Source organism: Podarcis muralis, chromosome 9, assembly GCF_964188315.1.
Source record: "Podarcis muralis chromosome 9, rPodMur119.hap1.1, whole genome shotgun sequence".
Lineage (NCBI taxonomy): Eukaryota > Metazoa > Chordata > Lepidosauria > Squamata > Lacertidae > Podarcis > Podarcis muralis.
This window is the reverse complement of record NC_135663.1, coordinates 4,648,073-4,669,216: the sequence shown is the minus strand read 5'-3', so window position 1 is coordinate 4,669,216 and position 21,144 is coordinate 4,648,073. Positions and strand designations below refer to the sequence as shown.

The following is a 21,144-nucleotide window of genomic DNA, read 5'->3' as shown; positions in this document are numbered from 1 at the left end:
CTTGGAACCAGAGGAGTCTCAGTCTGCACTGCTTCCTTTGCCTCAGGCGGCATTGGAACCAGGTCTGGGGCCTGATTCTGAAGAGCCCCAGTCTGCACAGGTTCCCCTGCAACAAGCACCAGCTGGGCCAAGTCAGTGGCCTGAGCCTGCCCTGGCTCCAGATGCGGGGATGACCTCGTTGCCTCCAGCTGGGCCATCACTTACAGCTGCTCCACTACCAGTTGGGTCAGGGGAGGCTGAGGCGGCCTCTGGGTCTAGTAACCCACCGACCTCTCCCGAGCTGCAGAGGAGGAGAGACCCGAGTACTCGCAGGAGGAGTGCTCACCTTCGGGTGAGACAGGGAGGTGAGTCGCCGGGAGATCAGGACCAGCCGTTACTCCATCACAGATAAAAGGCTGTCAGACCCCGCCCCAGGTTGCGTGAGCAACATTGCTGTTTACTAGATCCTGTAGCTGTCCTTGTTTCCTGCCTCGTGTCCTGCCTTGGCCCTGTCAGACTCTCTCCCAGTGCAACCTTTGGATTCTGGACCGGTCCTGGACCACGTCTCATGGGTTACCCCCGGGCCCAGCACACTAAATATCTTCGCAGAAGATTACAGAAAGCTTGGCTTATTGCTCCATATCCAAAAAAACCAAGCACCAGAAAATGCATTTTGCTTTAAATTAATCTTTCTAATATATAGCGGTAGGATTTAATGTATTGGAACCTGTCGTTATGACTTATGGCACTTAACATTTGATGGTGGTGTAATAACTGTGATTTTAAAACTTTACATAAAAAATGAGGCACACACGCACCCATCTAGATTTAAATAAGAAAAAGCCCTTTATTTCCTTGTTACCCTTCAGAAGGGAAACGGGGGTTCCAAAGTCCTCATGTTGAAGGCACAAACATTTTGCAGGAAGGTGCATAGCAGAAACACCGCGGCTTCAGACCTACAGGAGCGCCGAACACAGAGAGGAGAAGGACCACTCGCCATCTTTGAACCACACGTCAAAGGCAAGATCCTGCTTGCTCATCTGAAACGCCAACTGTGGCTAGAGACCACCAGAAGTTGCAACAGAAGGCTGGTGTGCATTGGGGGTGAATGGGGCCCTGCCCCACGAAGCTCAGTCCACCCTCGGCCAGCCCCCACCTACCTTCCTGCCTTCATGCAAACCAACACTTGTTCTGCCTGTTATTTGCTCTGACACCTCGAATCCAGGAGTAGAATCTCACCCAACCTTCTCCAACCACAGTGCTTGTGAGCATTCCAGTCTTTCAAGTCTCAGAACTGTCCCAATGTCTTCATTCTTTGGCTAGCTCACTGAACGTCAAAAGGAGTTTTGGTGGCATTTGTGTCCAGCTTCTCTTATCCTTCCAGAGCTGTTAGTTTCTTGCTCTCTGCCCTCCCACTCCCATTGTGCACCAGCTGGGTGCAATCTTGGCAGGGCCTCCTGCAGCCCCCTTGGTGCCCACGGAGGAGAACCTCTTTTGGCGAAGGCACTGCAGAAGGAACACGAGGGAAACCCACACCCTGGGAGGACTGCATTGAAGCCGACGATGCACACCTGCAAAGCCGTAATTAAAGAAGAAGAAAACCTTTGGAGATTTCCAGCAATATGAAAGGCAGTGGGAGGGGCGAGGGAAGGATTGTAAGGTCAGGGAGAGGAATCAGGAACTGTGCGAGGCACTGACATCTCACCATTTGCAACACCCTCCCTGACATAGCTGTCAACGTTTTCCCTTTTTTTTAAGGGAAATTCCCTTATTCCGAATAGGATTCCTCACAAGAAAAGGGGAAAGTTGACAGCTATGTTCCCTAACCCCATTCATTGTCTTCTGCACTTGAAGCAAGTTCACTGCACAATCTGAGATGTTTGCCTTGGGTTTCCCTAAAAATACTGCAGAAGGTGCTGTAGTGAAGCCTTTGGACTGGGATGTGCAGACTGCAGAGTTTCACCAGTACACATGCAGACCTTGATTATTGATGCTTCTTGGGAAAAAGGCAATGGCAAACCTAGACAGCATCTTAAAAAGCAGAGACATCACCTTGCCGACAAAGGTCCGTATAGTTAAAGCTCTGGTTTTCCCAGTAGTGATGTATGGAAGTGAGAGCTGGACCATAAAGAAGGCTGATCGCCGAAGAGTTGATGCTTTTGAATTTTGGTGCTGGAGGAGACTCTTGAGAGTCCCATGGACTGCAAGAAGATCAAACCTCTCCATTCTGAAGGAAATCAGCCCTGAGTGCTCACTGGAAGGACAGATCGTGAAGCTGAGGCTCCAAGACTTTGGCCACCTTGTGAGAAGAGAAGACTCCCTGGAAAAGACCCTGATGTTGGGAAAGATGGAGGGCACAAGGAGAAGGGGACGACAGAGGACGAGATGATTGGACAGTGTTCTCGAAGCTACCAGCATGAGTTTGACCAAACTGCAGGAGGCAGTGGAAGACAGGAGGGCCTGGCCTGCTCTGGTCCAGGGGGTCACGAAGAGTCTGACACGACTAAATGACTAAACAACAACAACAAAAGAAAATACACGAGTCAAGAGTGGAATCGGCCTTGAATTGCAATCTCCTCCTTACGGCATCCTGAGTTCCATCAACTTTCATTTTATTTAATTAAGAAAACCCGAAGCTCTTAGAGGGTTAAGTTTTCTGAGTTCCGCCCTCGTGCACCGAAAGCAGAAATGCAGGCCTTGGCTTAGCAAAGAAGAGGGCAATGTCAAGCTTCGACCAGATGAGTGGTCCAGCCGCAAACCCCAAGGGGGAATGACCTCTTAGCAATGTGGCGGAGTCATTCCCAAAAAGAAAAGAAAAACCACCCGCCCACTACGGTTTCACAGGGAAAAAAATGTCAGTCCCTGGAGAAGGCATTGCAGCTCCCACCAAGAACTCATTGATGCTTCTGAACACAGAGAGGGGTTTCATATTTGTCCAAAAGTCACATTCTCAGGCCCCGACCCTAGGATGTTGGACACTGACTGCGGTTGTGGGTTGGAAGGAGAAAGGCACTCGTCACGGTCTCAGTGAGTCGTCTTTCCTATTTTTGTTATGAGAGGAGTCCTAGGGCTGGAGACAGGCTCAGTGAAGCCCTGAGACTCAGGGATAAGTTCATCCCTTCCATGGACGGAGGAGACCCCAGAGAGACAAAGGATGCTTCGTGGAGGAAGATGACCTGGGATCAACTACTTGAGCACCAAAAAAACGTATCACCCATCTTGCGCTTTTCTTTTCCATCTTTTCCCTTTTTTTCTGTCTTGTTAACTGAAAGGCACCTAAACAGAGGTTGTCTCCAGCTCAGGAAACCAATGTGAGAAACGACCAGGGGTGGGGGAAATGAATCTCTCCTTTCTGGGGAGCACAATGACCCCCCCCCAACACTTCCTGAGAAGGCAAGAGGGCAGAGGGCCATCTCTCTGAGCATGGTGCACACACAACTCCCTCCAAACTGGGGGTCACCCTTGACTGCGTGGGCAGGCTTTGGAGGTGCAGGACAACCAGATGGAAGACCGCCTGCCCTTCTCCTGAGCTTGGAGCTGGGATGCAAGCCAAGAGCATCCTTAAATGCCACTACCCCAGGTGACGCTTGACAGCCCTTTAGTAGCTATTTCAAGGTGGGCAAGCATGCGGCAAACACATGGTTTGCTCTGGGTCTTAGCATTTGCACTTAGTGGGTTGTGAGATTGCATGTGTTATCTCTTCTGCGACGGGAGACACACAACTCACCGTTGCCATAAGCGCCACAAGTCTCACCACTGCCTGGAACATTGAGAATTGCTCTATACCAGGTCAGGTTATAAATCTGTCTGGCTTAGTATTACCAGTTCTGACTGCCAGCAGCAATTCTCCAGCGGCTCAGGTAGAGGAGAGTCACATTGTGCCCTGTTCCCTTTTAAAACCCAGAGATGTCCAGGACTGAACTTGGGACTTTCTGCTTGGAAAGCGGACGCCCTGGCAGCCAGCTGTGGAACAAAATGGCAGGCGTCGGCACCATGCGCCAGCCGAAACTCAAACCCAGCTCATGAAGCTGGATTATTATTATTTTTAATAAGCTTTTCCCAACCTGGTGCCTCCCATCAGCCCCAGCTACACCTCCCATCAGCCCCAGCTGCTTTGCCCCAAGGGCACCATACATTTTTTAGAAAACAGTCCCACCAAAGTTTTGTAACGCCAGCTGTAAGGAGGACGATGTCCAGCACTCAGATCCCAGCGGTGAGAGAGAGACAGGTTGTGCATCCCGTGAGGTTGTGCAAAACACAGAGGTAGCTAACAGCAGTCCACAGCTTGCGGGCAGTTGGTGTGGATCAGAACTAGGCTCAGTGCAAAAACCTGCTTCCGGAGGTAGGCAGACGTTAAGTCCTTGATGGGCAGCGGTCTGCGAGCACGTCAACATGAAACTTCTCCCCCAATCACTTATTTTGTCCCAAATCCCCAAAGCCAGCCATCACACAAAAGTACCGTGTTTTTTTCCTGGGCCCAGCCTCTACCCCCTCCCTTCTTCGTTATCGATGAAAACAGTTCCTATTTTCTCTCTTTTAAAAAAAACAACAAAAACAAACAGTCTTTGGTAGCAAAAATTCCCCGCGTTGGCCGGAGTAGTGCAAATGAGGAAGGAGGAGCCTGACGAGGGTCAGCCGGGACTCTCGTTTCCACAGTTGTCATTTCTTGAAAGGGAAGGACGCTGTCTGGACTTTCAGGCCTGGAACGGGTCTAAAGAAGCAGAAGAAGATGGTCAACAACAAGTCAGGAAGATACCAGGAGAACAAAGATGAACTGCAGAGTCCCAAGTAAGCCATGTTAGCTGATAGGCTACAGGGGGAGGGAAAGCAGCCCAGCATCTAGGCTAACAGAGAACAACAAACCCCTGTGTTGCAAACTTAACACAGCAAACAACACAAGCAACATGAAGAGCAGTATACTAGAAGCGCTGCAATTCTTATTGCATAATATACATGATTTAGTGCAACAAAAACAAAATGTGTACGCTTGTAAATTCTCTAATATATTTGAAATCAAATGAACACACGTCTGTCAATCTTTGAAAGTCCATAGATGTATAATAAGTCTACAGTGGTACGTCACAAGACGAATGCCTCGCAAGACGGAAAACTCACAAGATGAAAGGGTTTTTGGTTTTTGGAGTTGCTTCGCAAGACGATTTTCCCTATGGGCTTGCTTCGCAAAACGAAAACGTCTTGCAAGTTTGTTTCCTTTTTGTTAAAACTGTTAATACAGTTGCGACTTGACTTTGAGGAGCAACTCATAGCACGCGGTGTGGTAGCCTTTTTTGAGGTTTTTGAAGACTTTGGTGATTTTTGAAGCTTTTCCAAAACTTTTCCGAAACCGTGCTTCGCAAGACGAAAAAATCGCAAGACGAAAAAACTCGCGGAACGAATTAATTTCGTCTTGCGAGGCACCACTGTATAGTTGAAACAAAGTAATAGATACTATCCTGTGGGCTAAGCGGTAGAACTTTTTAGGCGTTCATGGTGCCGAAGTAGTAAGTGAATAACATACTACATATTACATATCCTCATGACCATTGCTCCTTGTGCATTTTTCTAATGTATGGGTTGTGCTGAAGATTCCAGCGAAACAGTCAGATTATCCGGGATCACTGTCCTACATTGTTATTCACTTACTACCAAATGGCCTCGGTCCAGTATACCTGAAGGAGCGTCTCCACCCCCATCATTCAGACCGGACACTGAGATCCAGTGCTGAGGGCCTTCTGGCGGTTCCCTCCCTGCGAGAAGCAAGGTTACAGGGAACCAGGCAGAGGGCCTTCTCGGTAGTGGCGCCCGTCCTGTGGAATGCCCTCCCAGCAGATGTGAAGGAAGTAAGCAGCTATCTTATCTTTAGAAGGCAGCCCTGTTTAGGGAAGTTTTTAATATTGAATGCTGTGTTGTTTTTAACACTCGACTGGGAGCTGCCCAGAGTGGCTGGGGAAACCCAGCCAGATGGGCGGGGTATAAATAATAAACATTATTATTATTATTATTATTATTATTATTATTATTATCATCATCATTACTACTACAACCTGTCAGAGGCCCGGCACCTCCTTCCCAAAACCCTAACTGTTCCCCTACGAAAAATTTCACTGCACACCACTGAGGGTACTTTTGGGTCCATTGCTGTTGCTCGAGGCTAGGGTAGCCGCAGTGGCCCGGAGTGCCTTCCATCAACTTCAGCTGGTGACTCAGCTCCACCCTTTTTTTTATATATAATTTTTTATTCAGGTTTTTACAATATTACAAAATGAAAAAGAAAAAATACAAAATACAAAATAAAAATAGTTAAAAACAATTCAATCTTTTCATCGCTTATTTTTCATTTACTTGTTTCCCGGACCTCCTCATACCTCCCTTTTTTGTATTCCAGTTCAATTTATTAGTTCAGCAATTCCTTTCCTTCTTTATTTTATCCTGATCTTTAATCTTAAATTATTATAGCATTAAATTTTTACCTATTAAAAAACCATTTTTTCATATTCTTTTATACCATTACAGCTAGAAACCACTTAATTTCAATCCAACATCATTCTAACATTCATTAATTTTGCAATATTTCTGTAAGTAGTCTTTAAATTTCTTCCAATCTTCTTCCACCGACTCTTCTCCCCGGTCTCGGATTCTGCCAGTCATTTCCGCCAATTCCATATAGTCCATCACCTTCATCTGCCACTCTTCCAGTGTGGGTAAATCTTGTGTCTTTAGCTGCACCCTCATCTGGACAGGGGTAGCCTAACTTCTGTCATCTATTGCCCTGGTAACCTCTAGGTTAGATTACTGCAGTGGGGCTGCCTCTGAAGGTGGTTCAGAAGCTTCAGCCCATGCAGAATTCAGCAGCCAGGTTACTCACCAGGGTTTGAATATACCACACCTGACTTAAGCGGCTGCCAGTTAGTTTCTGGGCCCCAAGTGCTGGTTTTGACCTATAAATCCTCAAATGGCTCAGGACCACAATGCCTCAAGGACCACCTCTCCCCATATGAACCTCTTGGACTCTGCAATCCTCATTGAAATGAGGCTGTATTTTAATGTGTTAACGTTGTATTTTAATCTTGTATTTAAGTTGTATTTCAATCAATTTGTTTTTATATTGGGTGTTAGCTGCCCTGAGCCCGGTCTTGGCTGGGGAGCGCGGGGTATAAATTTATTTATTTATTTATTTATTTATTTATTTATTTATTTATTTATTTATTTTTTGAGGCCCTTTTTCGTGTGCCTCCTCCATGAGGTCCAGAGGATGGCAACACAAGAACAAAGGCTTTTCTGTAGTGTTTCGCTGTATTGTTTTATTTGTTATTATGTCAATAAAGGTATTGTTATTATATTATTATGTCTTTTTGTGCGTTTATCCTCCAAACTGCCCTAGGATCCTCAAAGGAAGGGTGGTATTGAAACTTAATGAAAAAATGAATAAAATAAATTATCAGGGTTGTAGTCCAACGGCGCTGAAGGCCTCACCCGCTTTTCCCAGGGTCCCCACCCACCACAGGGCAAGCGACCCCTGGAAGGTTTCACATGAGGGAATTCGACCCTCGTACGAAAAAGACTTCCGTAATGCACAATAAAAGCAGCAGAAGCAAACATCAGGAGGGCAGGAAATGGGGTTTCCCTCCAACAGCAGCAGGGGCAAGGTCCTACTCACCTCTGAGGTGTCACCGGCCTGTGTGGAGGGAAAAAAACAAAGAGTCTTCGTTAATGGTTTGGAAACAGATTCTGTTGCTGCTATACCCATATCAGGGGTAGGCACTCTACCAACTTTCCTGGTCTCGAGTTGGAAAATTGCCAGACTTCATAACTCAAGAACACTCTCTCAGTTATAGGACTTTGCAAGCAAGTGAACCAAGGACTTGGAAGCAAAAGACCCTCTCTGGGCTCAGAGAGAGATGACTTGTAACACCTGCAAATAGTGTGTGCATGGAAAGTGGTCAATGTTGGTATTTGCCTAGTAAAGGCAACTCTGCTAAACAGCTGTTTTCTGTGCAGAGCTTAACCCCAACAGAGTCTCCAACAGACCACAAAACCACAAACTGCCAAGGCGAAAAGCCCACAAGATGCTTTCTTTCAGAATTCCTAAAAATGATACGAGAACTGTTAAGCCCAGACATGGTTCCAGGGAAAACAGTTGGCCAGAACCCCAAGATGATTGCTTGATACTGCAGTTTCTGCCCATCTATATTCTTCCAACGGGACACGGGTGGTGCTGTGGGGTAAATCACAGAGCCTAGGACTTGCCGATCAGAAGGTCGGCGGTTCGAATCCCCGCGACAGGGTGAGCTCCCGTTGCTCGGTCCCTGCTCCTGCCAACCTAGCAGTTCGAAAGCACGTCAAAGTGCAAGTAGATAAATAGGTACCGCTCCGGCGGGAAGGTAAACGGCATTTCCGTGCACTGCTCTGGTTCCCCAGAAGCAGCTTAGTCATGCTGGCCACATGATCCAGAAGCTGTACACCGGCTCCCTCGGCCAATAAAGCGAGATGAGTGCCGCAACTGCAGAGTCGTCCACGACTGGACATAATGGTCAGGGGTCCCTTTACCTTGTTGGGAAACTGTGTACGTGCAGCTACTCACACAGAGTCAATTAAGGTTTGGCAGACAGCAAGAAGGCAATCTGAAGGAGTAAGTCTGTCTGGTGATAACAGAGACATGGAGACAGCTCCCTGATTGGTCAAGCTCTTTGAAGAGAGTGATAATTAATGGCCTACTAACTGGAATGCGTTAGTTCAGAGTTCAGTATTTCAGAGTTCTGTGTGTCAGTGTAGGAGTTGTGAGTCGTGTCAGAGAGAGCTAGCTAAAGATCTATGTTCTGTTCCTGTAAATAGTCCACTGTATATAATAAACACCTAACTACAAGTTCCTGGTTCCTGCTTTGTCTATCCTGTCTGCAGCCAAGTCACCAATTGCTTCTGTGGATTCTGCGTTTACTCTGCTAGATCTGGCTAAGGTCCTGCAACTAGTCAGAAAGTTGTGAAACACCAATAGGTTTGGCCAATATACCTTGACCTTATATTCTTCCAACAGAAGCCCCCTCCTTGCTCCCGTCACCCCACTTCTGTGGTAACTCCAATCCTTGTTGTCTGGCTTCTTTGGTAACTTAGAGGTGCTAATGATCAAATGTGTTAAGCAAATTAATAGATAAACAAACTTACTTCAGCGGTCTGGAGAGGGGGCTCGTGGCATTGAGTCCTGCCGGCTTGGTATTGGCTGGAGGCATCATGACCAGCAAGGCCTGACCCTGAGCGGGCGGCAGTTCTTTAGCCAGGAGGGGGTTCCCCGGGAGCGGCCGGCGTGGCGGCCTCTGCTTTGGATCGACCTAGCAGGGAAGGAAACATGGTCAGAGACTGCCAAATGAAGAGGACAGGATCAGGCCAATGCCCCACCTAGTTCAGAATCCTGTTCTCACAGTGGCCAACCAGAGGCCTGTGGGAAACCAGCAAGCAGGGTTCGACCACAAGAGCAACTCTCCCTTCCTGTGGTTCCCAGAAACGAGCATTCAAAAGCGTTGAAGTCAAGGAATAGCCAGCCTGGCCAATAGCCATCAGTAGCCCTCTTCTCCTCCATAAATATATCTAACCCTTTTTTAAAGCCATCCAAGTTAGTGACCATCACTGCCTCCTGCAGTGACCTTGCACTGCTGGAATAGCTCAGTCGGTAGAGCATGAGACTCTTAACCTCAGGTTCATGGGTTCGAATCCCACGTTGGACAAAAAGATTTCTGCATTTCAAGGGGTTGGACTAGATGAGCCTTGTAGTCCCTTCCTACACTGCCCTTCTATTACTATGACGCTGTGCGTTTTATCTGTCCTGAGTCTTCCAACTGTCAGCTTCATTAGCTGCCTCGTGTAGTACAATACGGAGAATCTCTATCCGCCTTCTCCGGGCGGTGCAAAATTTATAAACTTCCATATTGTCATGAAAAGTAATCCAAGCAGTGAACCAAACATCCCATCAGCTGACTTTGAGGACCAATCCCTGCCTACCAGGTCCTATAAAAGCACTGAACTGAGAGGTTGCTCCTCAGTCTGAGCAGGAAACCGCCCCAGCTCCTGGTGAGAAAAAACCACTTTTCCTTTAGGTCACAGTTTCCCAAAATTGGGTCCCCAGCTGTTACAATGCCCATCATCACTAGTGTGGGATGTAACATCACTGTATCAGTCAAGTACGACACTTCCTGTTTGCCCAGAGTGGACATACAGGGGAATGTTATTCCAGCCAGGAGGACTTCATGTCACACCTGTCTGGAGCATCCTCCCCCTGCATGTGACCAGGTAGATGGGTGTGTATTTGATGTATTTTGCTGTCTGCTGGCTCTCAGCCAGCAGCACATGGGCTCATCCCCATATGGGATGAACTCAAACTCTCTTCTGCAGCTACCAATTAAGCCTGCCTTCAGGGAACCAACTGTGAACTGAATGTAAGTAAACCTCTTATTACAGTGGACGCTCGGGTTGCGAACGTGATCCGTGCGGGAGGCACGTTCGCAACCCACAGCATTCGCAACCCGCAGCATTTGCAACCTGCAGCGCCGCATCTGCGCACATGCGGGTTGCGATTCAGTGCTTCTGCACTTCTGCGCATGCGCAAAGCACAATTTAGTGTTTTGTGCACGCATGAGCGCCGAAACTTGGAAGTAACCCGTTCCGGTACTTCCAGGTTCAGCACGGTGCGCAACCCAAAAACACGCAACCTGAAGCATCTGTAACCTGAGGTATGACTGTACTTTTAAGAAAAGACTGTTGTGTCTTTATTCTTTTTAAGAGGGGACAAAAGGGATTTACCAGGAACAAATCCAATCTGGACAAGCCAGACTGGATTGCTTAAGTAAAGAGATTCAAACGATTTTACCAACTAGCTTCCTGCTATATACAGGTGAATGTACTCTGCTACTGATCCACTAGCGTGAGTGAGGAAGGATAATATTTAATCAATATATTCTCTCCTAGTATCCACAACATTCCCACCCCTAGCTAGCAAGACCAGTGGTCAGGGACGAAGGGAACTGTAGTTCAAAAACAGCTGGATCTCGAAAGGGTGGACTCCCCTGAGGCCTGTTCCGGACTCACCAACGCGGTCCTGACGGGGCTGGTGGGAAGAGGCTTCTTCGGCGGAGGGAGTTTGTTTTGCGCGCCGAATTTCGCACCAGCGGCCGCAGCGGGGGATTTGTTGAAAGGCAGCGGAGGCGGCCTGGAAGGCTTGAGGTCTTTCGGGAGAGCAGCAACCGGGGCAGGGGCAGGGCGGAGAGGGCGGACCACGTTGACAGGGTGGGAAGCGCCTTGGGGAGGGTTTGGTTTGGGTGGGAAAACACCCCTTGTTGCCTGTAGAGGAGAGAGAGAGAGAAGGCAAAGGTGAATTTCACCCTCGTTTCCGCAATTCCACAGAGCGAAGGTGCAAATGAGTGGACACGATCCTGTCCCCTCCCCTTACGAGCATTTATTTTAAAATCTGCACATTTCTAGCGGTTTCTAAATTAGGGTTGGGCACAGTAGAAGAAGACCACCTGAGTCGAGAGTCTAATAACCAATCCCCAATTTGCGGCACGGTTTCGAGGTTGCTTGCATCAAGATTTCAGGAGCATACAAACGTTTGTTAAAAAACAACCCAGAAGCTTTTCTTTTGGGAATTACAGTGGACACTCAGGTTGTGAACATGATCTGTGCGGGAGGCACGTTCGCAACCTGCAGCGTCCGCAACCCGCAGCGCCGCGTCTGCGCACATGTGGGTTGCGATTCAGTGCGTCTGCGCATGCGCAAAGCACGATTTAGCGCTTCTGCGCAAACGCAGAAACCCGGAAGTAACCCGTTCCAGTTACTTCCAGGTTTCGCCGCGTCCGTAACCCGAAAACGTGCAACCTGAAGCATCTGTAACCCGAGATATGACTTTATAGGGACGGAACTACCTAAACTGTATAGAATTCTATTTACGTACGCTACTACAGCAGCAAGAATGTTACTCGCCCCAAAATGGAAAGAAGCAGAAGTCCCAGTAAAGGAAGAATGGAATACAAAAACTTATGGAACATGCGGAAATGGCAAAACTCACCGGAAGAATAAGAAATCAAGGTAACAAAATAAAAGAATGGAAATGGTTTATTGAACATATGCAGATAAATTGTAAACAGATAAGAACATTGGCAGGATTATTGTAATAACCTTCAGTCTCATAAGAGTATATATTTAAAGTGGATGAATAAATGAGCAAATCGAGTTCATTTGGATATAATAATAATAATAATAATAATAATAATAATAATAATAATAATAATTTATTATTTGTACCCCGCCCATCTGGCTGGGTTTCCCCAGCCACTCTGGGCGGCTTCCAACAAAGATGAAAGATACACTAAAATTTCACATATTAAAAACTTCCCTGAACAGGGCTGCCTTCAGATGTCTTCTGAATGTCAGGTAGATGTTTATAGCTTTGACATCTGATGGGAGGGGGTTCCACATGGCGGGCGCCACTACCGAGAAGGCCCTCTGCCTTGTTCCCTGTAACTTGGCCTCTCGCAGTGAGGGAACCGCCAGAAGGCCCTCGGAGCTGGACCTCAGTGTTCGAGCAGAACGATGGGGGTGGAGACGCTCCTTCAGATATACTGGACCAAGGCCGTTTAGGGCTTTAAAGGTCAGCACCAACACTTTGAATTGTGCTCGGAAACGTACTGGGAGCCAATGTAGGTCTTTCAAGACCGGTGTTATATGGTCTCGGCGGCCACTCCCAGTCACCAGTCTAGCTGCCGCATTCTGGATTAGTTGTAGTTTCCGGGTCACCTTCAAAGGTAGCCCCACGTAGAGCGCATTGCAGTAGTCCAAGCGGGAGATAACCAGAGCATGTACCACTCTGGCGAGACAGTCTGCAGGCAGATAGGGTCTCAGCCTATGTACCAGACGGAGCTGGTAAACAGCTGCCCTGGATACAGATTTGACCTGTGCCTCCATGGACAGCTGTGAGTCCAAAATGACTCCCAGGCTGCGCACCTGGTCCTTCAGGGGCACAGTTACCCCATTCAGGACCAGGGAATCCTCCACACCTGCCCGCCTCCTGTCCCCCAAAAACAGTACTTCTGTCTTGTCAGGATTCAACCTCAATTTGTTAGCCGCCATCCATCCTCCAACCGCTTCCAGACACTCACACAGGACCTTCACCGCCTTCACTGGTTCTGATTTAAAAGAGAGGTAGAGCTGTGTATCATCCGCATACTGATGAACACCCAGCCCAAACCTCCTGATGATCTCTCCCAGTGGCTGCATGTAAATGTTGAAAAGCATGGGGGAGAGGACAGAACCCTGAGGCACCCCACAAGTGAGAGCCCAGGGGTCTGAACACTCATCCCCTACCACCACTTTCTGAACACGGCCCAGGAGGAAGGAGCGGAACCACTGTATGACAGTGCCCCCAGCTCCCAGCCCCTCAAGACGGTCCGCAATATGCAGAAGATATTAAAAATAAATTTAAGGAACCGTGGAAAGAGGGGGAAGGAAGTCAAGTTTTGAAATGTTAAGATGATTGTAATTTGATGAAATGTATTAATCTGAAAAGTATATATATATAGAGAGAGAGAGAGAGACAGACAGACACACACACACACACACACACAGAGTGGTACCTCTGGTTGCAAACGGGATCCATTCCGGAAGCCCGTTCGCAACATGAAAAGAACGAAACCTGCAGCAACGCATCTGCGCACACGGGGGTTGTGATTTGCCGCTTCTGCGCATGCACATTACGTCATTTTGCGCTTCTGCACATGCGCGAGTGGCGAAACCCAGAAGTAACCCTTTCCAGTACTTCCAGGTCGCTGCAGGACGCAACCTGAAAACGCTCAACCTGAAGCAAACGTAACAAGAGGTATGACTGTGTATTTCAGGAGCATACTCACTTGGCTGGAACTGCTGGCCGCAGTTTTATTGGAGAAGGAAGAAGAGGAGGAAATGTCCTGCAAAGTGAAGGCTGAGTTCGAGTGCCCCTGATTCGCCTTCCGATTGACAGCTCCATTCCTGCCGGGAAATACCAAAGGGAATGGAAGTTAACTTCTGGCAAATGAGGGGGCTCCCTCCAGATCTGTACGGAGGAGGAAGGGAGAAAAGAGAGAGGTGGGAGAAGGACAATGGAACCTTCTAACAAGGCCCACCTGAAACTGGGCCAAATGCAAACTCTGAGCTCTAGAGCGCCCACCTATGGGCTGATTCGCACTGGAGGAATTTGCACCCGGGAGCTGTGCAGGACCTCCCCAGAGGCACCAGTGAAAGCTTTCGTGGGCTCTGGGTTGACGACCCCCCATCTATACACTGACTCCCAGCAGCCCTCCATGTTTTCAAGCAGGGGACATGCCCAGCCCTGCCTGGAGATGCAGAAATCGAACCCAAGACCTTCTGAAGGTAAAGCAGAGTACAGTGGACGCTCGGGTTGCGAACGTGGTCCGTGCAGGAGGCACGTTCGCAACCCGCAGCGTTCACAACCTGCAGCGCCGCTTCTGCACATGGGCGGGTTGCAATTTGGGACTTCTGCACATGCGCAAAGTGCGATTTAGCGCTTCTGCACATGTGCGGCTGCCAAAACCTGGAAGTAACCCGTTTCGGCACATCCATAAACCAAAAGAACACAACCTGAAGCATCTGTAACCCAAGGTATGACTGTATGCCCCTTTCCCAGATGTCTTGGTCTCTGTGCAATGAGAGGCTTATTTCTATTACAGAATGGTTTTCCTTCAAAGGAAGGGGCAACCGAGAGGACGAAAGTGGACGTCCCCTCTAAAGCAGGGTTTCCCAAACTGTTTGGGGGCTACCGTTCCCATCATCCCTGACCACTGCTCCTGCTAGCTAGTGGCGATGGGAGTTGTAGTCCAGAAAAACAGCTGGAGACGTAAGTTTGGGGAACTCTGATCTAGCGCAAGGCCTGGGAAATCCTGAGAAAGAGGGGAGGCAGCCTCCTGGGTCTCTGCTCACCTGTAGGTCTCATGGCTCTTTCTTAAGCCTTTGAACCACTTGTTGAGCAGTGAGCTTTCCCTCCGGTAGTACCAATAGAGTCCGAGGGACAAAGCCGGCAGGAACAGGAAGAAAAAGAGCAGGAGGACGATCAGGACGGCTTCGTGATCTGTAGGAAGAGGCACAGGGATAGCAAACGGTCATGAAACCAAGGCGCATAGAGGGATGGGCTTGGTTTATGACACAGGTTGTCAATCTAAGCCATGCATTGCAGGGGGCTGGGCTAAAGATGCTCGGGTCCCTTCCAAGGCTACAATTATAGGATTCTATGTGGCGCTGTGGTCTGAACCACTGAGCCTCTTGGGCTTGCTGATCAGAAGGTCGGCTGTTCGAATCCCCGTGATGGGGTGAGCTCCCGTTGCTTGGTCCCTGCTCCTGCCAACCTAGCAGTTTGAAAGCACATCAAAGTGCAAGTAGATAAATAGGTACTGCTCCGACAGGAAGGTAAACGGCGTTTCCGTGCTCTGCTCTGGTTGGCCAGAAGCGGCTTAGTCATGCTGGCCACATGACCTAGAAAAACTGTCTGCAGACAAACACCGGCTCCCTCGGCCAGTAAAGCGAGATGAGCGCCGCAACCCCAGAGTCGTTCATGACTGGACCTAACGGCCAGGGGTCCCTTTACCTTTATGTGAAACAACTGCAAGCTCAGGAGCAGGGGAATCTGGTTGCGGCTGCCCACACAGTATATCACTGGGTACTCAGTAAACCACTGCTCCTATTTATGGAGGCTCTATTCTGCTATCGTCAGAGGAACTTCATTTATTGGGCTGTTGTTTTTATTTTTGTTAGGTATTTCTTTTTAAATAATTTTTATTAATTTTCCAATATAAATTTATACAAGATTAAACATCAAATTCTCCTCAACATCTTTCTTCCTTTTGACTTCCATCAACATGTCTGATAATTCTCCGTAATTTATCACTTTTCTTCACATTTCTCAATTTAATATTGCACTATACAAGTATTTTCTTATCATACTATTTAAGCAATATTTCTAACAAACCTTCTCACAGAGCTTCCTGAAAACTTACAAACGTTATGTTTATCACAAATGTTTTTAATATATTCTGTAAATTTGTTCCAGTCCTCAGTGAATCTTTGGTCTCGCCGGTTCCAAATCCTCCCTGTAAACTTGTTTGTTAGAAATATTGCTTAAATATTAATTGTTAGGTATTTCATGGTTTTATATCTTGATTTTATTCTGTGAACCACCCTGAGACCCCCGGGTAGAGGGCGGTATATTAATAATAATAATAATAATTATTATTATTATTATTATTATTATTATTATTATTATTATTATTTCACCCTTTGGCAACTTGGTGCCCTCCAGGTGTTTTGGACTGAGCTGGTGGGAGTTGTAGTTCAAAACATCTGGAGAGCCCCCAGTTGGTAAAGGCTGGTTTAGCAGCACAACACAACTTCTAAAACTAGTGGCGCCCACCAGCTCAAAATTAAACTTGTTGGTTTCACTTTTCAACTGATTCACGAACTGATATAGCTCATTTGGACCGAATTTTAATAATCTGGCTTTTTTCTTATCAAAACATTAATCCAGGGGTGTGGGGGGGGGGTGTTTCATTACTGGAAAGAATGCAAAATTACCATTTAATAACCTCTCGTAGTTAGAAGGGTTTTCCTTTTCCCATAAAAACTTCAGAACCAGCACAGCCTGATAAAATTAAACAAGGACGCCCTGGATTCTCAGGTTCACGCTTAAGGGAGAGGCATTGGAGGAAAACCTCCACCTTGGGGCTTGTTGCCCTTACAGAAAACAAGGGGGTTGGAAATACAGAAGCCCATCATTTTGCAACAGCATGGGATATATTGAAGCGGCTGATGTTCATTTTTATAAATAGGCCATAAAACACAGCAGAAGTATTAAAAAAAAAAATCTGTGCTCCATCACTCTAACAGGCAAATTACAATTTATAGCCACATTGCACTGGCCAAAATTAATTTACCAATTCCTTCCTTCTCTATAAACAGGCATCACAAGCTATCGTTGTACTATATGTCAATATTTCACTATTTCTTTGTCAAGGAAGATCTCCATGAAACAGGAACACAGGGCGATTCTTCCCAATGACTGTGGCATGAAGAGGAGGAGACTTTTGCAGCCAGAGGGCCAGATTGCCTTCTGGGGAGCCTTCCAGGGGCCAGAAGCAAAGGTAGAAGGAGCAACTCATTTACATTTGGGCTTTGCCAAGTAGGCTGGTTTTCACTCTCACAAACAGAGCCCTCCCTATTCTCCTTTCAGGTAAGCAAATCGTAGAATTGCAGAGTTGGAAGGAACCCTGAGAGTCATCATGCAGGAATCTCAACTAAAGCATCCGAGACAGATGGCCATCCCACCTCTGCTTAAAAACCTTAAGGAAGGAGAGTCCACAACCTCCTGCACTGTCAAAGTTTTTCCTGATGTTTAATCAGACCTAAATGGGCCTTCTCTGCAGTGGCCCCCTGTCTGTGGAATGCTCTCCGCAGGGAAGTTCGCCGGGCGGCTTTATTACACACCTTTAGGCGCCAGGCAAAAACACCCTTTTCTAACCAGGCCTTTGGTTGACCTAATTGACATCCTAGACCCTTTTAAAATGTGGCTCTTTTGGGGGGGTGTTATTTGGGTTGTTGTTTTTATTCTGATTATATATGTTGTGATCTTTTCTGTGAACCGTCCTGAGACCTCCGGGTATAGGACGGTATATAAACCTAATAATAATAATAATAATAATAATAATAATAATAATAATAATACAGTGGGCTGCGAATGTGATCCGTGCAGGAAGCACGTTCACAAACCGCAGCGTTCGCAACCCGCAGAGGCGCATCTGCACATGTATAAACACCAACAATTGGGAAACAGTGGCCTGCGAGCGCTTCAGTTGGAGAACAGCCTTTACCAAAACTGTCATGGGCTTTGAAGACGCTCAAACTCAGGATGCAAGGGAGAAACGTGCTAAGAGGAAGGCGCACTTGGCAAACCCTCACCGTGATCAACTCCCACCCAGAAACCTATGTCCCCACTGTGGAAGGACGTGTGGATCCAGAATTGGCCTTCACGGTCATTTACAGACTCATTGTGTTTATGGAAGACAATCTTACTCGGCTACGAGGGATCGCCAAAGAAGAGAGTTTTTCCTGATGTTTAGTCAGATTCTCCTTCCTTGCCATTTGAATCCACTTGTTCTCGTCTTAGGAGAGGCATTGACAGATATCAAGGACACATCCCAGCCAGGAAAACACACTCCAGAAGGGTGCGACTGGGGAGGGTGTGTGTGGCCTGGAAGAGACCTGAGGGCCACGTAAAGAGGACTGGAGGTCCACATGCAGTCCTCGTTGCCTGTGGTTCTCCACTCCTGGCGCTCTCAGTCTCTCTGGCTTCCAGAGCATTGCACCCTTTGGATTTGCAATAGCGGGGAGTGGGAGGGACGACACACACACACACACACACACACACACACACACACACACACACACAGCCTCCCGGGACTCACTATCGTGTTGCACGGGGCCACTGTCAACGCTGCCTCCCAGACCCGCCTTCTCGCAGAACGGAGGAGCCCACCCTGCGTCACAGTGGCAGTTCCGGTTGCTGTTGCAGACCTGGAAGAGATTTGCGGAGTGAGGCTCAAGCTTGCCAAAGTACCGTTTGCAGGCACACCCCCCCTCAAAAAAAAACCCACCAAGATGTGCTCAACTTAAAATGAAGAGAGCCTATCAGTCAGGACAAGTCTATGCTGGGTCAAACTTGGCCTTCCAGCTGTTTTGGGACTACAATTCCCATCATCCCTGACCACTGGTCCTGTTAGCTAGGCATGATGGGAGTTGTAGTCCCAAAACAGCTGGAGGGGCAAGTTTGGCCATCACTGGACTAGCATCATGTCCTCATAGCAGTGAAGCAGATTCCTCTGGGAAATCTCCCCTCCGCGCACGTGTGTTTTCCAGAAACTGGTACAGTATTAGAATTCTGCTCAAGATGCAATTGTAAGCCCTTAATGTTCAGACAGAATGATTTCCTGAGCCAGCCAAAAATGAATAAATGATGCCTTGGAGGGGATGCCTAGTTCCCACTGGTGTATTGTTGTTTTTCTTCAACACCCCTTAGCTAGAGCCCTTTCCCAGAACAGAAGCTAAGACGGCAGCTGGTGACTCACCCCGTGGCCGTGGCATTTCGAGGTGCACTTGTCCAGGTCATAAAAAGAGGCGTTGAGGCAGCGCTGGTCCTTGCAAACCTGCAAACAGAACGGCCTCCGAGTCAGACAGGCTTGCAATGCCCCAATAGTTCAACACCGCCATTTCATTTCATTTCATTTTCCAAATTAATATTTACATTCACATAATAACGTAATATGTAAAAACAAGATTCGAAAGAATCCCTTGGACTTCCTTCCTCCTGGTTGTGGGTCCTTTTGTTAATCCTTTCCTTCTGCATCTTTTATGTGAATCCAAATCTCCATTATGTCCACAGTTCTTCGTTACATTACAAGTGTTATTCCAATCCCACTAACGATTTTAACTGTTTACAATGGTTTTTAAGATAAATTATATTTTTTTTAAATCCCCATTCCTTATTAAAGTATTGGTCTTCCTGACCAATTTAATTTAATTTAATTATTTAGACCCCGCCCATCTGGCTGGGTTGCCCCGGCCACTCTGGGTGGCTTCTAACACATTAAAAAAACCATAATAAAACATCAGACTTCATGCAGCGGCCTTTTGATATTGCGTTATAAAGCGCACCCTCTGGGTTTGGGTGCCTCTGCCGTTTCTCCCAGGAAACCCTCACCATTCCATCTCCGCACTTGGTCCCCGTCATCACCAGCCCCGGGTCGGACATGTCCCCCTCGTCATCCTTGGTGGCGTAAACCAGCGCCCCCCGACACTTGATCTCCTGCCCGTTAAAGCGGATGGTGGTGTCCATGGAAACGGTGTTGGTCCCTTTGGGCTTGGCAGCCGAGCTCTGGCACTGGATCTTCCCGCACTTGGCATCTCTAGAAGGAACGAGAACATTGGAGCTGGGAGAGGACCTGAAGGCTAGCTGCTCCAAATAATAATAATAATAATAATTTATTATTTATACCCAGCTAATCTGGCTGGGCTTCCCCAGCCACTCTGGGCGGCTTCCAACAAAACATTAAAATACAGTGGTACCTTGGGTTAAGAACTTAATTCGTTCTGGAGGCCCGTTCTTAACCTGAAACTGTTCTTAACCTGAAGCACCACTTTAGCTAATGGGGCCTCCTGCTGCTGCTGCCGCCGCCGCGCGATTTCTGTTTTCATCCTGAAGCAAAGTTCTTTACACGAGATACTATTTCCGGGTTTGCGGAGTCTGTAACCTGAAGCGTATGTAACCTGAAGCATCTGTAACCTGAAGCGTCTGTAACCTGAAGCATCTGTAACCTGAAGGGTATGTAACCCGAGGTACCACTGTACAATAATTCATCAGATAGTAAAAGCTTCCCTAAACTGGGCTGCCTTCAGATGTCTTCTAAAAGTCGGATAGTTGTTAATTTCTTTGACATCTGACGGGAGGGCATTTCACAGGGTGGGCGCCACCACCGAGAAGGCCCTCTGCCCAGTTCCCTGTAACTTGGCTTTTGGCAGGGAGGGAACTGCCAGAAGACCCTCGGAGCTGGACCTCAGTGTCCAGGCAGATCAATGGGAGTGCTCCTTCAGATATACTGGACCGAGGCCGTTTAGGGCTTTAAAGCTCAGCACCAACACTTTGAATTGTGCTCAGAAAAGTACTGGGAGCCAGTGTAGGTCTTTCAAGACCGGTGTTATATGGTCTCGCCGTCTAGCTGCCGTGACTTCTGGATTAATTGCAGTTTCCGGGTCACCTTCAAAGGTAGCCCCATGTAGAGTGCATTGCAGTAGTCCAAGCGGGAGACAACCAGAGCATGCACCACCCTGGCAAGACAGTCTGTGGGCAGGGAGGGTCTCAGCCTGCATACCAGATGGAGCTAGTAGACAGCTGCCCTGGACACAGAATGGACCTGCGACTCCATGGACAGCTGTGAGTCCAAAATGACCCCCAGGCTGCGCACCTGGTCCTTCAGGGGCACAGTTGCCCCATTCTGGAAGTAAGAAGGTAAGAGCAGAGTTGCTGGAACAGGCCAAGGGACCATTAGGTTCAGCATCCTCCTCTCACAGTGCCCAACCAGATGCCTATGGGAA

At 47.8% G+C, this 21,144-nt stretch overlaps 1 protein-coding gene across 2 annotated transcripts in view; it reads right to left on the bottom strand.

Moving 5' to 3' along the window:
• Positions 1-802: 802 nt before the first annotated feature.
• ADAM33 (ADAM metallopeptidase domain 33) overlaps positions 803-21,144 on the bottom strand; it is an 87,656-nt gene continuing 67,314 nt past the window's right edge. For both annotated transcript variants that reach the window (XM_028744300.2, XM_077933718.1), the window contains 9 exons: positions 19,754-19,958; positions 19,122-19,199; positions 18,462-18,570; positions 14,932-15,079; positions 13,866-13,983; positions 11,053-11,304; positions 9,139-9,302; positions 7,637-7,654; positions 803-4,690 (listed from right to left, as the gene is read on the bottom strand). In XM_028744300.2, coding sequence (XP_028600133.2) covers positions 4,639-4,690; positions 7,637-7,654; positions 9,139-9,302; positions 11,053-11,304; positions 13,866-13,983; positions 14,932-15,079; positions 18,462-18,570; positions 19,122-19,199; positions 19,754-19,958 — 1,144 coding nt within the window. In that variant the 3' untranslated portion in view covers positions 803-4,638. The remainder of the gene's footprint in view (positions 4,691-7,636; positions 7,655-9,138; positions 9,303-11,052; positions 11,305-13,865; positions 13,984-14,931; positions 15,080-18,461; positions 18,571-19,121; positions 19,200-19,753; positions 19,959-21,144) is intronic.